This window comes from Leucoraja erinacea, chromosome 15 (assembly GCF_028641065.1).
Source record: "Leucoraja erinacea ecotype New England chromosome 15, Leri_hhj_1, whole genome shotgun sequence".
Classification (NCBI taxonomy): Eukaryota; Metazoa; Chordata; class Chondrichthyes; order Rajiformes; family Rajidae; genus Leucoraja; species Leucoraja erinaceus.
This window is the reverse complement of record NC_073391.1, coordinates 20389292-20407540: the sequence shown is the minus strand read 5'-3', so window position 1 is coordinate 20407540 and position 18249 is coordinate 20389292. Positions and strand designations below refer to the sequence as shown.

At 40.7% G+C, this 18249-nt stretch overlaps 1 protein-coding gene across 1 annotated transcript in view; it reads left to right on the top strand.

Annotated features, from left to right (window-relative positions):
- The window catches only part of LOC129704020 (G protein-coupled receptor kinase 5-like), a 226470-nt gene that overhangs the window by 157612 nt on the left and 50609 nt on the right, over positions 1-18249 (top strand). Inside the window, exon 5 of the mRNA XM_055646840.1 lies at positions 13662-13762. Coding sequence (XP_055502815.1) covers positions 13662-13762 — 101 coding nt within the window. The remainder of the gene's footprint in view (positions 1-13661; positions 13763-18249) is intronic.

Below are 18249 nucleotides of genomic sequence, written 5' to 3'. Positions count from 1 at the left end.
AGCACTGCCTGATTATTATCCCGAGGAGGCTGCAAGCTGACAATTCTTATTTGACCACGAAATACACAGTCGTGGATGTTTCTTCGTCCAGTGCATCCACTATCAAAGTGGCATGTTGTGCAGTATCACTCTCTAATAAATAGTTGATAAGAGACCTCGAGGGTTCCATTATAACAGAGTCCATCATAATAACAATCCTTGTGTTCACACTGGTCTTGATAATGTAATTAACTCTGTATTCAATTTCCATCGATTACCTTTCCCTTGTAATTGATCCCCCTCTTTCCTCATCTCTCCCCATCTCGCCCCTATCCGAAAAGCCTATTGCCATGCTGTATCTCTAAACTAAACTAAAGAACAGCAAGCATACCATCTCCCTCTCTACTACAGATTTGTGAAGGACGCTCTTATTCACTCTTCCAGCATTCCAGTTTCAACCATGTGTTCAATTACAGCTAACGCCTTAGTCACTGCACTCATTTATAAACAATGCCACAGACCTCGGTACATTACTCTACCATTTACTATTGAATGCATGGACAGTTTACAGGTACATTCCTTATGGCTCCAGCCACTATTTCATTTTTGAATGTGTAAAATTCCACCATCAGTGTGCAGTGACATGTTGCCATGGCAGCATGGATAAAGAATACAACACTGAAAGGTAACCAATATTTTGTTGAGCAGTTGTGTTTCAATAGGTTAACCTGGAAACATGATTAATTAATGGCGTTAAGGTAGCACTCACTGTCAGATCACAGACATATTGTTCCTTACGGGAAGTGATTTTCAGGTAGCAAAGAGAATTGGCAAGCTCAATGTTAGAGAATAGTCATAAGGAGGTCATAGTGGATGTGGAGATCACATATTGGGGATTAAATGGAGGATATTTGGAAATTATCTGAAGAATGAATCCCTGAAGAAGTGTGCAGTTGTTAATCAAAAATATTCATTCCTTAGGGCTGGCGAGACAAAGATGTGAATAGAGGGAGCAGAGGAATCGTGATGTGTTTCCTCCTTCTGGTCCAATACCCCTTGTCCACTTTGCTGTTCCTGCACCTTTCAACGCTTCCACATTCTTGCACGTTCCCTCAGTTTTCCCATTATCCCTCGGCCACCATTTCTCCCACCACCTCGCCATCCAGTCAACCAATGTATTGGCATCTTCAGCAAACTTGCTACGTAAACTGGCACTTGCTGCACAATGGCATCTCTCTGCCCCTTCCTCCTGAGCAGTCATTTTAACCATTTCACTGATGTGACCCCACTTAACCCTGCTCAGCCCTGAAATGTGAAGCGCATTGGTTCCTACTTTAAAGGTGCAAGTTGTGCAAGTGCTTGCTTCATTAATACAAGAATACAATTAACTTTGAAATATACAACATCTAAGTAATGACAAATTTCCTCAAGCAATTTAATCGTTTAAAGCTCTGTCAGAGTTACAAAGGAGCATTTGCGATGATCTTGTTTCTGGACTGCCTTTACAGTATTGCAGGATGCCAACATGTCAGCTTAACCTAATAACTGTGGAGAAAGTACCATGTATTTCTGTTTCTAAATTAGTCACTGACAGCTGGCAGAATGTCAAAAGAAAGTTCTGATAAACTTCAAAGAGCCCCTGTCTATCACAGCATTACAAAGTGGGTCAAACACTTAATTTGCTTCAATGGAACAGAGGTAAATGAATGCACTTAGCATTTTGTCCAAAAAAATAATGTTTGCTTAAAAGGCCAGGTTAAATCAAATTACTGTAAACTGGACTAACACTTGATATGGATGTTTTATGTAGAATTTCGCATTTTACCCAGATAAGAATTCAATGATTTGTTCAGCTGCCAAGGCTTGCTTACTACCTTGCTTACTAAGACATTCATTCCCTGATCTTTCGCTGAACACCTTCTCACAGTCCGCCTGGACCTACCTGATCTCCCGGTTGCCAATCACTTTAATTCCCCTTCCATTCTCACACTGACCTTTCTATCCTAGACCTTCCCCATTGTCAGAGTGAGGCTAAACGCAAATTGGAGGAACAGCACTTCATATTTCGCTTGGGCAGCTTACAGCCCAGTGGCATGACTGTTGATTTCTCAAACTTCAAGTAACCCCTGCATCCCCTCTCTCTCCATTCCTCCCCCACCCAAGTGGTACCAGCTTCAAAGTCGTCTTGTTGAGTCTCATTGTCTGTAACTCGTTCTCCCCAAGCAAGGCTAATAATGGCCCGTTTCCTTTATCATCAGTACTTTTTTGCATATCTTTCATTCATTTATTCTATATCTCTCTACATCATCATCTATATCTCTCGTTTCCCTTCCCCCTGACTCTCAGTCTGAAGAAGGGTCTTGACCCGAAACATCACCTATTCCTTTTCTCCAGAGATGCTGTATAACGTGCTGAGTTACTCCAGCTTTTTGTGACTAATCCCTGATCTTATACCTTCAGTCGTGAGATCATTCCTCCAATATTCAGTGGTTTCATTCTCCAAGTTCTACATCAGTTGGTAGCATGATTACCACAATCATCTGTAAGTCAATGCTCACTCCAGGAGTGGAGCAGATAAATAACCTAAATTGGATATTCAAGGCAATATTGAGGGGTTCTTCATCAAATTGACGCCCAATTGTACTTGTTCAAATGGAAATGAAACAATGCAGTTTTATGAGGAAGAATGTTTTCCGATATTTTTTTATCCAACATTCATCACTCAGCCCAATGTAAATTTTTGCAGGAATACAGATGATAAATTATTTTGAATTCTTTTGAACTAACACTTAATATCAGCAGACATCAGAAAAAGGCTCGCAAAAAGATTTCTGCACGTCGAGGACTACTTTCTTTGATGCCAATGGCTAGTGACGTCACTTCTCTGCTGATTTACAATATTAGGTCATTAGCTGGCCATTCATGTTATCTCTAGCATCTGCTGATGTGCTAAATGAATGCTGCTTTACTCGATTAAACCACACTAAATACATCGTAGATCCTCAGATATAATTAATTGGACAGAGCAATTTGAGACATTCTGAGAATATGAAAGACTCTGTGAATACAGAATCCTAATTTAGATCTAGTTGGAGCACTTTAAATAGGGAATTAACTTTCTAGTAAATATTTAAATAACAAGAACATTAGTACTCCCCAGCCATCAGTCTAAGATCTGTTTATGCAACTTGAGCAGAATAAGGGCAATATTTTATCTGATTTTGTCCACCCTCACAAATGTGTTTTGGAATTATGATGTTTTTAGTGTTTTTACAGCGTGTTTAATTGGAAAAAGAAATCCACAGCATCTGTTTTATTCCTCTCTATAAAGCTCATTATAAACTCCATATGGATCTCCCAATTACGGGGCACTTGGGAATGGGGATTGATTACTGTTATAAACCTGATGTCAAAATCAATGAATAAAATTGTTGGACCTTTGTCAAATTGTGCCGTGCACACATAAGTAAATCTCCTTGGAAACATAAAACAAATTTATTGGATTTTGACTTCTTGTCATCAGTCTGCATAACATTTTTGGAGTGTGACTACACTCCAAATTGATTATGCTGTCAAAATTTCCACTTGCTTGTCTCATCCATGTATTTGTAATTGGATTCCTGTCTTCCACAAATAAGATTGTGGGTTTCCTTTAACAATAAGCATTCAATATTTGACATTGCTTCTCCAAATGCTGCCTTAATCACTCAACAAAGCCACTATTAGTCAGCATTCCCTTTAAGATGCAGGCAGAAGACAAAAACATATATTTTGCTTCATTTATATTGACATCGCAGTATTAGTGCACCTTGTTGATTTTGTGTTGTGTAATCATTCTGAAACCACTTCAGTATCGCTATTGGGATTGGGAAAGTTTGATACCTCCTGAAAACAAGTCTAGGAGTTGTAGCGTGTAATTCTGGACTCATCCGGGAGAATGTAAGCAATGCATCAGACTTGCCCTCTTAGCAAGTGTGAATGAGCTCAATAGGATTCAATATCATGAGTAGCTAACACCAGCTAGCCTACATTGCATAAAACCGCCCTGTAGTTTTAGAAGGGTGGCTAGATGCAGTTCCCGATGTTGGGGAAGTCCAGGACAAGGATAAAGGGGAAATCCTTTAAAACCGAGGATTTTTTCACGCAATATCATCTCTGGAACTCTCTGCCACAGAGGGTAGTTGACATTGGCATATTTAAGCTAGTTAGATGTGGCCCTTGTGGCTAAGGGGATCAGGGGGTATGGAGAGAAGGCAGGTACGGGACAGTTGCATCAAAATATTGAATGGCGGTGCAGGCTCGAAGGGCCGAATGGCCTACTTCCTAAAACACAATGTTTCACTATAGCTGGCAGATATTCTGCAACTGACGATTACCTAAGACATTACCTCGCGGTAGGTTTAGTGTTACAGTGTCACACTGTTACACAGTGGTGCATCTGGTAGAGCTGTTGCCTCAAATCGTCAGAGACCCAGGATCGAACCTGAACTTGGGTGATGGTTGAGTGGTATTTGCACATGCTCTCTGTTTTTTTGATGGCAATCTGTTCGATGACGTTGAGTGTGGTGGTGGTAAGGCCTTCAACATTGAGCTGCAGTAGCACTAAACCTCGACAGTAGGCGGCATTTAATGGTGCCGCCTGGCCTGGGGAGGCATGGCTTTTAACGGTCTGCAGACGCGGAAAAACATTGGTTTTGCATCGTGAGCTCACGAGCCTGTAATCTAGTCATGGAGGAGGCCGCGTAGAGGCTGTCTTTGTCTCGACAGAAGCTCGACAGAACGTTATCATTCAAACAACACCTGGAAGGTGCCAAGGCAAAGACAAGTGCCCGTGCCGCACTGATACGCCGCCTAGCCGGCACCACATGGGGAGCCACGACGAAGACACTGCGCATGTCCACAGTGGCCCTGGTGTTCTCAGCCGCCGAGTACTGCGCCCCAGTCTGGTGCCGTAGCCCTCACGCCAAGAAGCTGGATGCTGCCCTCAACAACACCCTGCGGACTGTATCTCTGGTTTCCTCGCATATCCTAATGTCGTGCGGGTTTGTAGTTTAATTGGCCTCTGTGTGTAGGGAGTGGATGAGAAAGTGGGATAACATAGAATTAATATGAATGGATGATTGATATTTGATGTGGACTCGATGAGCTGCAAGATCTGTTTTCATGGCACATATGAGAGAGAGCAAGTTCCATGGTTTTTGTTGCCTCTCCCGAAGGACTTGATGAAAGAGTGGATAAAAAGGTTTTCCTGTTATCCATAAGAAACTAGACGGCCTCCAGATGTATGAGATGAGGTCTTGGAAGTCATTGCCCAGAAACAAACCTGGGAGACCAGATGCAATGCCAGAAGAACTTGCATCCTCACATACATTGTCAAAATATGTAAATAAAACTTTAAATGCCATGAAGCAACTGTTCCCCTAGATCCAGGTACTGCTGAATTCACAATATCTGAATAAGTTGCCACGACACCCAAATCACTAAAAATCTCTTATCAACATTCAGAACTCACACGCATAATGTCCATGTGCTCCAGCACACATTATACGCTTAGTGTGAACATCACACTCTCATCTTATCAGGTACTTCAAACCCTTGAATGTTTTTACATAGGAGGTTAACAGGAATCTAACAAAAGTTTTCAAATTTATGTAAAGTTGTGGGTGCATCAACGAACCAGGATTCGTTGATGATTGCACAATGTTCAATTTCATGTACAGCTCCACAGCAAATAAAGCATTTGCACCTGCCTGCAGCAAGGCCTGGACAACATTCATGTGGAGAGAGATACAGTACATGGCATAACATTCATCCCACAAAGGGGCCAGTCATTGACTATTTTCAGTGCGGTTTGTTGCCATTACTGTTGGTTTGTCCCCCAGCGTCAACCTCCTGGGATTGTTGTCCAGAAACGTAATTGGACAAGCCACACCAATAATGTGAATAGGAGAACAGATCAGAATCTGGGTCCTGATGTAGGTGACACATGTCCTCCTTCTCCCAATGCCTTTGCACCATCTACATGGCACAAGTCAGGAGTATGGTGGAATGTCTTTCACTGGTCAGGATGAAAGGAATTCAGTCTTCTCTTCTTTTTGTGTCCATCTTTTTACAAATGTTGGCCTCGCTGTCATCGTCCGTCCTGAAAAGGACGCAAGCTTCCAGCGACCATCAGTGGAAGCCATCACTTGTCTCAATAGATGATGGTGGTAGCAGAATTAGCTCAGGTTAGTTCCAGTCTCCAGCCTCGCGATGTGGACGCTTCTGCTAGGGGGCCAAAGGAATTCAGTAACAATCGTGAACTTTCATATCACATTTGATAAAACTTCCTGTTCGATTGACAGTATATTCGTTCCCTTTAGCACTATGCGACATGATTATAAAGAGTTAGAGAGCAGTAGGAATCACAGAGGGAGAGCATCGAGAGAGGATGTTGCTAAACTCTCGTCGGAGAGAGGATGAGAACTAACTTCAAAGTAGACATTTCTTGAGTAGATTTTGCAGTGGAGCGGGCAAAATGTGTAGGAAGGAACTGCAGATGCTGGTTTAAATCGAAGATAGACACAAAATGCAGGAGTAACGCAGCGGGATTGGCAGCATCTCTGGAGAAAAGGAATGGTCTCGACTCGAAACGTCCCTCATTCCTTCTCCCAGAGATGCTGCCTGTCCCGCTCTGTTACTCCAGCATTTTGTGTCTATCTACGATTGAATCCAGCTTCTGCAGTTTCTTCCCACACATGATTATAAAGAGTGTCATCTACAAAACTCATTGCCGTTGCTCACATAGTCTATCCTGACACCATCTCCTAAACCAGCAAGCTGTACCACCATGGATGGAAGCTAAGTGCAGGTTCCCCTCCAAGTCACATTCTAATTTGATATAAAAATCAACGTTGTGCCTGTACCTTGGATTGCACTCAGGACAATTTCCCAACAATCATCGTGGGAGCACCCAAAGCCAAAGTCTAAGATAGTTCAAGAAAGTTTTCAAGGACAATTATAGCCTAGTATTAAGCATTGGTCTTCAGGGAATACATATGCTTACATTATCACTCCAAGAGTGAAGAGGGAAGAAATATTTGTACAAGATACGTTAATAGAATGACCTTTAATCTCATGCCTGAAAAATTTGGAGAGCATAATTTAAGGAACTGGATAAAAACAATAATATATTACAAAAAATAGTGATACATCAGCTAAATAACTCGTACCATGATAGGAGAAACAAGGAACTACAGGTGCTGGTTTACAAAAAAAGACACAAGCGCTGGAGTAACTCAACGCTTCAGGTTGATACAGGTAAGGGGGGGGGGGGGGGGAGGAGAGGTTGATAACGGATGGCAGGACAAAGCCCAGAGATTTCAGACTTTAGAGATTCAGTTGCGAAACAGACCCTTCGGCCCAGCGAGTCCGTGCTGACCAGTGATCCCCGTACACAAGCACTTTCCAACACACTAGGACCAATCTACAATTTTTTACCAAAGCCAAATAACCTACAAACCTGCACATATTTGGAGTGTGGGAGGAACCGGAACACCCGGAGAAAACCCACGTGCTCTGCGTCACTGTGCCGCCCTTATCATAACATGAAAAATGTGAGAGAAGAATAGAAGAGTTAAAAATCGTGAAGCCAGAGGAAGGAATATAGAAGGGAAGGCAAAAAATGAATATGGGTCTAGGTGGGGCACAGGGATTTTAATTGAGCTTACAGTAAATAAATGGAATAATTTAAATATTACATTTTCCATTACAACAGTAAGTCATTTGAATACAAATTTACTTAAGGTGTAAGGTGAGCTGTGATGTGGCTTCTCATGTATATCCAATATTCACCAAGCCTACACACACACGCACATGCTTATTTCATATCTACAAATCTTTGCTTTTTGCAGTCATGCTTTTGCCCTTTTCTCATTCAAATTCTTATGTCTGCATTTGCATAGCTAGCCTGCAGGAAAAAACAGGATAAGTATCAAATTTGTGGATGTCTTACTATGAGACAAATACACGTCACTTTAATCATTTGTCACTCAACTTGTTAAAAGAGATTTTCTAAATATTTCACTTGAGTCCATATTGATTAATATTAAGATCCCTTAGTAATTTTGTATGTACCAATATAAAGATTTGCAAAAGCCGATTCCATTCTAACTGGATCGGTGAATACACAGGTTGGTTTTCTTTCAGCTCAATATTTATGGTATTCATCAAATCTGATGGAAGATGATGGAAGATGGATTTAAATACATGGCAGATATCATTGCTCATTATCAGGCTTCAGCCTCTGTCAAGTATGATTTATCAACTTCCTTCCAAATGATTTCACCATTTTCCGTCTTCTAAACTTCCCTTTTGCACAACATAATACATTAATTTAGCAAAAGCAGCATACATCATGTCAACAGGCAGTTCAGCAGAATCCAGCCATTGGTTAATAATTAAGTATTGGATATATTCTCTGTCATCTATCTCTTTTTATTGCTATAATCCTTTCCACCTGTACCAATTTTACACACCCTACCAAATTTGTGCATCCCATAAGGGGGGATTTCCATTATCTTAGCTGTCGTTACAGGGAGGGTACACTGTACTTTGCTGCCTCCCTGCCCTTCTCCTTTCACGTCTGTTATGAAAACACATCTGTGATTAGGCTCATGATCTCTGGTGCTAAAATCTCCCGTTGGCTTGCCATTTTTGGTTCTGGTCAATGGAATATTTTAACAATAAAGTCAAAATTTAATTGCAGGTAGTTTATTAGAAGGTACCAAAAAGCAACAGCAAAAAATAAATCAGTGAAAGTAGAGCATGATCTTCTAGTACAAATAGCAGATGTATTCTTATAGATAGACTGGAGCTGGAGTAACTCAGTGGGACAGGAAGCATCTCTGGAGAGAAGGAATGTGTGACGTTTCGGGTCGAGACCCTTCTTCAGGTGGTCTGATGAAGTGTCTCGACCCGAAACGAGTGTGAAGAAGGGTCTCAATCCGAAACATCACTCATTCCTTCTCTCAGAGATGCTGCCTGTCCCGCTGAGTTACTCCAGCTTTTTGTGTCTATCTTCGGTTTAAACCAGCTTCTGCAGTTCCTTCCTACACAGATGTATTCTTATCTTCTTTTCATTCTCTTGGTCTAAAGAAACAATGTGAAATGCAAAAATGGGGTGGAATTGGCATTTGCCATTATTACTGTGCAAAAACATAGCATCATCTGGTCTCTCCATATGCCTTCGATCTGAAAAAAGGTTTTGACCCGAAACATCACCCATTCCTTCTCTCTAGAGATGCTGCCTGTCCCGCTGAGTTATTTCAGCATTTTTTGTGTCTATCTCCATCTGCCTTGTTCCTCCACAATGCGTGGTTGTACTTTCCACAGAGACAATCCAACGACAGTCACTGATTTAACATGATGTTCAATTTTTTCTGAATTATTCTTGCTGTGAAAATTTTAAGCCTTGTTAATTGAAATGTAATTGCATTTGTAACACTGCTCTAACAAAATTGGTGATAGTCTCTTGGTCCTCAAAAAGATTATTTTAGATCACAGTCTCATCTCGTGATTGTGTAAGAAGGAACAGATGCTAGATTAAACCGAAGATTGACACAAAAATCTGGAGTAACTCAGTAGGACTGGAAGCATCTCTGGAGAAAAGGAATGGGTGACGTTTCGGGATGATACACTTCTTCTGAAGAAGGTCTCCACCTGAAACGTCACTCATTCCTTCTCTCCAGAGATGCTGTCTGTCCTGCTGATTTACTCCAGCTTTTTGTGTCTCATCTCATGATTGTATGATTAAATATTCCATTAATGTTTGAGTAATATGAAATATTTTAAAAGTTAATTCAATATATCAGCTTTTACCCACAATCCTATGCTTGTTCCGACCTTTATTTTTCTTCCTGCAAAATGCTTTTTTTTTAAATTATATATTATGCTTTTTGCTTCCTACTTAGCTGACTGTAATAATCATTCAGCTTGAATGACTTCGACCTGCTTGATGATTTCAATGTTGCAAAAGATTGTAAATTCTCATAGCTCTCGCAGGCTAAAATTCACATAGGAAAAGAGGAACATAATGGGTAAAAGGCCAGCAAATCCCATGAGACTTCTTTCATCCAAACTCTTTCCTGTTGCCGTTGACTTCACCAGCCTGGTTCTTGCCCTGAGTCTCTGCAAGAGGCCACAACTAGGAATCTTTGTGTAGCCATCTCTTTGCTAGTGTACCATGGTGTGGAAGGCAGGAGGCTGGATAAGTAAAGTAGGAGCAAGAGTAGGCAAGAGTTGACATTTCCGGCTGATCTGAATGTACCCTCAAGCCCCACATTGAAGCAGTGGGCATGAAGGATTTTCGGCACATTGGCCTTCATCGCTCATAGTATTGAGTATAGAAGTTGGGTGGTCATATTACAGTTGTGGAAGACCACATTTAGAGTATTGTGTTTTGCTTTGGTCCCATGTTGTAGGAAAAATGGTGTTAAGCTGGAAAGGCTGCAGAGAAGATTTACAAGGATGTTACCAGGAGGGCCTGAGCTAAGAGGTTGAGCAGGCTAGGACATTATTCCTTGGAACACAGGAGGATAAATGCTGATCTCATAGAGGTGTCTAAAATCATGAGAAGAATAGATAGAGTAAATGCGCAGTCTTTTACCCAGAAAAGGGGTGGAGGTGGTTGAGGGAGGTACAATCATACGTTTAAGCGACATGTGAACAGGTACATAGATAGGATACATTTTGAGGATTATATGCCAAGCGCGGGCAGGTGGGACTAGTGTAGAGTGGGGCCGAAGGGCCTGTTTCCACACTGTACGACTCTTAGCTTATCACACTTCCCTGCATTTGACCCATTAAAACCTTCCTATACATGTACATGTCCGAATGTCTTTTAAAAATTGTAATTATTCTTGCCCCAATTACTATTTCTGGCAGCTTGTTCAATATACTCGCCACATTCTGTGAAAACCTCCCCTCAGGGGAATTAGATCTTTTCCTTGTTCTTGTCCTCTTGAATACCTTACCCAGGGAAAAAGACTGTGCATTCACCCTATCTGTGCCGCCACCTCTATAACATCACCCCTCAGTTTCCTAAACTCCAAATAATTAAATCCTAGCCTACCCAATCTCGCCTTATTGCTCAAGCCCTCGAGTCCTGGAAACATCCCTGTAAGTCTCCTCTGCATTGATTGCAGCTTAATGGCATCTTTCCTGTAGCACGTTGACCACAACTGAGCACAATACGTCAAATGTAACGTCTTGGTAACATAACGTACCAACTTCTATACCCAATCCCCAGCCTAATAAAGACCAGCATGCCAAAAGCCTGCTTCACCCTCCTCTCTAAAGGGGCAGTCCCACTGCGGCGACCTAATTTGAGAGTTTAGAAGAGTTTAGGAGAGTTTGAAAAAAATGTCATGTTGAAGACCTCCTTCGACCTCCTTTGACTAGGTTGAAGACTAGCTTCGACTAACTTCGGGAAAATTGGACTCCGAATAGTGGAGAGTGAAGACAACCTCTTTCGATCTCCTTCGACCTCCCTTTGACTAGGTTGAAGACTATCTACGACTACCTTCGACTATCTTCGAATACCTTTGACTACCCTCGATTACCTACGAATAACATGCCGACCTACTACAACCTACTACGACTAAACCTACGAGTAAAAAAAGTGTCGAATTTTTCCTTGGCGACCTTTTTTTATTCGCGGGATCCCTCAGCTCTACAACACTCCCCAGGCCCCTACCATTCATTGTTTAACTTCCCATGTGCAAACTTACCTAAATTATAGTGCATTCGCCACTCCTCGATCCACCTGCCCTGTTGATCAAGATCTTGCTGTAATTCTTGGTAACCATCTTCAGCATTTGACATTGTCCATCAACTTTCTGACAGGTTTCATTGAATGGACCATCATTAGTGGCTATTTTGCTCGTCCAACCAGTAAAAGTGATCTGTGGTTCCAGTGGCACGCCAGGGCCCTGAATATAATTTATTCATGTGGAAAGCAGCCAAAAATCCTGAGATATTTCACTGACGATGGGATGCTTAAATATGGGGAGTTTGAGTTTGTGTTTAAACTCCCATTCCAGTATTTATGATGGGATGAAAACAAAAAAAATCCTCCTGTTTTTGGTGCAATTGATAGAAACAAAGAGCTGCAGGTGCTGGTAAATACACAAAAGGACGCAAAGTGCTTGAGCAACTCAGCAGGTCAGGCAGCATCCCTGGAAAACATCCCCTTACATCCCTTTTAAACATTTCCCCTCTCTTCTTAAACCTTTAACCTCTAGTTTTAACCTGCCTTATCCTGGGGAGAAGAGTGTGGCTATTCACCTGATCTATGCCTCTCAGGATTTCATAAATCTCTACAAATTCACCTCTCAGCCTCCTTTACTCCAATGAGAACGGTCCAGGCCTCTCCAGCCATTCCTTCTAACTCAAAGTCCTTCCTATAGCACTGCAATCTGGATTGTAATATTCAAGGACTTTGAATATTAAAACAATGCATCTATAATAAAAATCATTAAAACATTTGTTTGAACCTTATTATTAAAAAAAAACGTTTTTTAAGCACATTTCCAAGGTCAGTTTTTTGTCACATGTACCAATTAAGGTACAGTGAAATTTGAGTTACCATACAGCCATACTAAGTGAAAAGCAACAAGACTCACAACCACATAAAAGTTAACATAAACATCCATCACGGTGGATTCCACATTCCTCAAAGGGGACATGACTTGAGAATTAAGGGATTGAAGTTTAGGGGTAACATGAGGGGGAGCTTCTTTACTCAGAGAGTGGTAGCTGTGTGGAATGAGCTTCCAGTGAAGGTGGTGGAGGCAGGTTCGTTTTCATCATTTAAAAATAAATTGGATAGTTATATGGATGGGAAGGGAATGGAGGGTTATGGTCTGAGCGCAGGTATATGGGACTAGGGGAGATTACGTGTTCGGCACGGACTACAAGGGTCGAGATGGCCTGTTTCCGTGCTGTAATTGTTATATGGTTATATGTTATTTATATGGGATGGAATTGCAATAAAGTTCAATCTTCTTCCTCTTTGTTCCCCTGCGGTCGGGGCAGTCAAACCATCCATTAAAATTATTAAGAGAAAGTAAATTAGTTGTTGCTTTTTCATTTAAACAAATGGATAGTTTTTTCCTTGTGGGAACTTACAGCAAGTTGGTCTTTTACCACAGGCCTCCACAATATAAATACAGTTGGAGATGACAAGAAATATTCAGCCAGCAACTTCAACAGTCCAGAGCTTGATGGTGCCTACACTGAAAACTATCAACAATTCTCATTTTCAGCATTTCCTCATCGCATTTCCCTGGATGTCTCAATCCAAAGATTTAGTTCCGACCAAACTTTGTTCACATATGCTAAGTGAATGGTTAGGTGGAAAATATTATTCTACAATACACTTTCAAACTACTTAATTTTCTGATTGTTTGACTGGTCGGTGGAAATAATATTCCAGAATGTCTTTAAAGTATGTAATTTATAACGTGCGAGAATCGAAAAAGATAAAATCTTCCTTACTTGTAATGTTTATCACTGGTCGATATTTGGATATTCACAGATATTTTACAAAAGATCCATAACTTGCTCATTTTCGATTACCTGCATGTGACCTAATTTACGTCGTTTTTTGTGATGGTTTTTATTCAAATCCTGTGTGTTTTCAGACCCCAGAATATATAGAAGAAGTCAGCGAAGATATTCTCCAACAGTGTAAAGAAAAACTCGAAATGGTTGCGTGCAAAGAACTCTTCTGTAACTGCGTAAAGTAAGTGAATAACTAACTAAAGTCTCTTATTCATTATATATAGTCATTTGTACTCTCCATTTTAAAAAAACTTCAATGGCTTGGTCATAAATCGGAACTGCTGATAAAATTATACTTGCGATTTGATTACCATATTATTATCAGAAAACCTGTCCTTCGTTCCTGTGGGGCATTCCCTGAAGCTCTCCTTTCAGACATCTCTAAGACACGAAAAGCTGGAGTAACTCAGCGGGCCAGGCAGCATCTCTGGAGAGAAGGAATGGGTGATGTTTCAGGTCGAGACCCATCGTCAAACCAGCATCTGCAGTTTCTTCTTAGACATCTCTAGTTTATTGATTTTGAATAATACATTTGGCTCACCTATGCAAAACTGACAAAGAATCCGGGTTAAAGTACACAAAATTTCATATATTTGGGTTTACCTTTTCATAATTATAAGCAAATACAACTTCCTTTTCCTTTAGTACCAACAGATGTGCATTAAAAAACGATTTAATCTGCATTGTTAAAGAAATGATTTCACTTAAAACCATTGAAATGTGTATTAAATATCAAAATGCATTCAAACACATTACCCAGTTGAAACATGGTAAGTCTCAGGAGTAAAATGGAATAACTGTAAACATGGTAAAAATTATACCAAGCTTAGAAGAGAGTTTGGAGACACATTCAAGGAGCCAAGACATTTTTTTTAAACTGCAAATGCTGGAAATCTGGAACAAAAACATAAAATCCTTGAAAACTTCAACAGGTCACACAGCATCTTTGGAAACACAAACAGAGAACATTTCAGTCTGCAGCCTTTCACTAAAACTATATTCACGAGCAAGTTAGATAGTAGAATGCTAAAGGAGAGAGCTTAAATAGTAGCAGATTCCATCCCAGCAATAGAGCAGAGAGAGAGGAAGAACATATAGCCAGGATCAGAACAATGAAGAGCAAGGGCTGATCTCATGTATTGATGTAATAATGTGGACAAATTGTAGGAGGAAATAAGAAGTTTAAACATAATGAACGGAAAAAGTGCATCTCAAAAATAACACCCCAATATATTTCAGATCATCATTCAGATTAATAGCAATTTATTGCCTGTTCTTTTGATCCAAAAGCAATGACAGGAAGATTATTGTGCAATCAGCAGCCCAACAAGAATTCCTATTGTGTAGTTTATTTTTACGAAGTGTATTTTGGCACTGTTGATGCACTTGGCACCTAATTGCGCCGTGCATAATTGCAGTGATATCTGCACATAAAGGCTAGAAGTCTGTGGTAAAAGTTGGCAATACCGAGAAGCGTTAAAGTATGAACATAAAGTGATCCTGAGGTCTTCAGAAACCCCAATGCTCGAACCTTTGCACATTTTGTTTTCCTTTGAAAATCAATTGTTAATAGTTAAACATGTATAGTTTGAGAACAATTAATTCAGAGCTAGGTTGCAAACTGCTTACCAATGATTAACTAAACTATATCTATGTTCAGAACTCTCTGTTAGAATGTGCTGTTCTGTTTATTGTGCAATGCTTAGTGATTCCATTTTTTTCCATTGCGCATACATTTATGGAAAACAGAATCAGACAGTACGCCTAATTTGTAAACACGTTGGTTAGTAACCAAGGTCATTAAGTGTTTTCTATTTGAATATATGTTCTTTTGAATTATATCAGGAAATTTCACTTGCAGCAGATGTCTTTTAATTATTTCTAATCCTAATTATTTGTTAACATCATTTAACTACTGCTAAGAAAGAGTTTTAAAAAGTAAGGCCTCAGAAGCAGGTTGCAAGATTTGTTAATGTCATATATAGTTCTGGGCGTTATCACTAGAAGCATAGAATAGAAGGAAAGGGAAGTTGTGATGAACCTGTTAAACATACTGGCCTTCTTTAAATGGTTGATTGTGTTAGTGAGGGTCCAGAAAAGATTTCTGAGAATATTTCCTGGGATGAGGGACCATAGTGACGATGATAGATTAGAGAAGCTGGGACAGTTTTTTTTGGAGAAGAGAAGCTTGAGGAGAGATTTGATAGAAGAACGGTGCGTAAAATGGAGGATTGTTTGAACAGAAAGGATGGTGGAAGGTTATTCCCACTGATGGAGTGATCAAGGTCCAAAGATCACAGGTATAATAAAGGTATAGGCAGACACAGTTCCCTAGTAGTTCAACGAGTGACCTTCATGTGAATGGTTGCAGGCTGCTCCAGTTGGAATATCTTTGCCATGTCCAACCCTTGACTTCATGGTCATCTGTGCACAGTGATGATCCCAGTGAAGATCACTAATCAATAATCGCAAACAGGAACATGGCCTCAGCTGTCACACCAGCTTTACTGAAATGACTGTACAAGGAGTTCAGTGTAACACTTTTTTAAAGGTACCGTGTTTTAAAGGATTAATATCAAGGTGTTGTGGCCAGGGATATTTACATTTGGTGTGATAGATTGGTCACACCTGTAAGACTGCATGCAAATAGTTGGTTAATTCCTACAATTTCCTGGAGTTGTCACATTCTAGGTTACAGCAGTGCTTTGTAAACAAAAAGGTGCTGGTACACGCCTTCAGTCAACATATGTGATCTGTGGCTAGAAAATTAAATAATGCCGTTTAATGTTTTAGATGTACTGTTATGCCTGTACACACCATCACGAAAAAAGCACTGGGTGACTGGATTTTCGTCAGATTTATGGCCTGGGTGAAGTTATGTGCGTTATACTAAAATAGTGCCATGCAAGCTTTCCAGTCAGAATATCAGTCACAGTTTATTACCTCGCAAAAGAACGTAAGAAATAAGGGCAAGGGTAACCCACTGGGCCTGTGAGCTTGTTTCATCTGTCAGAATACAAGCTGGAGTTAAATAGAAACATAAAAAATAGGTGCAGGAGTAGGCCATTCAATCTGATCATGGTTGATCATCCAAAATCAGTACCCCGTGCTGCTCTCTGGCCATTAAATACCAGCATAAGGTGGCAAAAAAATGGAAATAGATATATTTTTTTAATGTTTTCTTTTGGTCTGATCTTATAAAAGTGGAATTTCATGTTACATTTCCACTTACCACAAATTCCTTTCATGCCTCTTAGAAAGCAGCAATTCTTCAGGAAATGAACGATCTTTGCTTGCATATTTTATCCCTGTTCAAAAGTATTTATTTTTCTGAGGTGAAATACATCATAACGGGACATGCTGCAATGTAAGGAGAAGCAAGCTTGCATTGTTGCGATCTGACTGGGGCTATGTGATATAAGATCTTTGATGGGGAAGAGAGTAGATAGAGAACAGGGGTTTAGACTTTAGAGATTCCTCATGGAAACAGGCCTTCGACCCACTGAGTCTGTGCGGACCAGTGATTACCCCGTACACTGGCACCATTCTACACACTAGGGACAATTTACAATTTACAGAAGCCAATTAGCCGAAAATCCTGTTCATCTTTGAAGTGTGGGAGGAAAACAGAGCACCAGGAGAAATCCCACACAGCCACAGGGAGACCGCACAAACACAACGCAGACAGCACCCAAGGTCTGGATTGAACCGGGATCTCTGCCGCTATAATGCAGCAACACTACACCTGCGCTACTGTGCATCAGTGTACCACAGTGTACCAGTGATACTGTGTATCAGAACCCTGTAGATTGAGACCATAGGTGAATCAGAGAATGGGTCAAATTTATTGATGAGGTTCTATAGTGCGGTGAGGGGCAGTGCTGAAGGATTATATTTTTGAGATGTGATTGTGTGATTTACTGTAGAGGGGTTTAGTACAGCACTCTGCAGCATGGGCCCAGTTGTCCTGGAAATGACCAACCTTGGCCATCCCCAGGATTATCTCGACTCATCTCCTCGACGTTTCTTTAAAAGGTGTTGCATGGTGATTGATGCCACTATGACGTGCAACTGGTGCTGAAATCTCACATCAAGTGACTCAGCAGGCAAGTGCATAGTTTTCAATTCCTGTGTGATGCAGCAAGGGCGGGAACTGGTAGTTCCTGCGTTTTGCCCTGCGCAAGGTATATTTTAAAATTGTGGAATAAACAGCCCCAAAACCTGTTTTACGTCAGTGGAAAGATTCCGTTTTTATCGCGGTGATAGGCCAGAGTTAATTCTTTGAAGCACTCAAAGCTGGAGGTGCGGAGAGGGGATTGAAAATGCAGCACCATGTGGAGAGAGTTTATGAACCAGCAAGCCATTTGCGTGTGATTCTTGCTAAACATTGCTAATTCGTAACTTAGCTTGAGCTCCACGGAGAAGCAAAGGCCAACAGTTGGAGCAAAGATGTGCACCATTTTAATGTTTATTCAGTGAATCTAATTCATGTTTACATTGCAGCCTCAGCCAAATTGGCCAGGGTGTGCCATTTTAACAGCAGGCTTGGACTATCAGGCTAGAATTTGAATGTAAAATAAAATGAAGGCTGTACACTGAAAATAAGGAGCAAGAATCCCAGCCAATATCCAGCAGGGGGCAAGGGCTGGCAGGAGAGGCTTAATCATT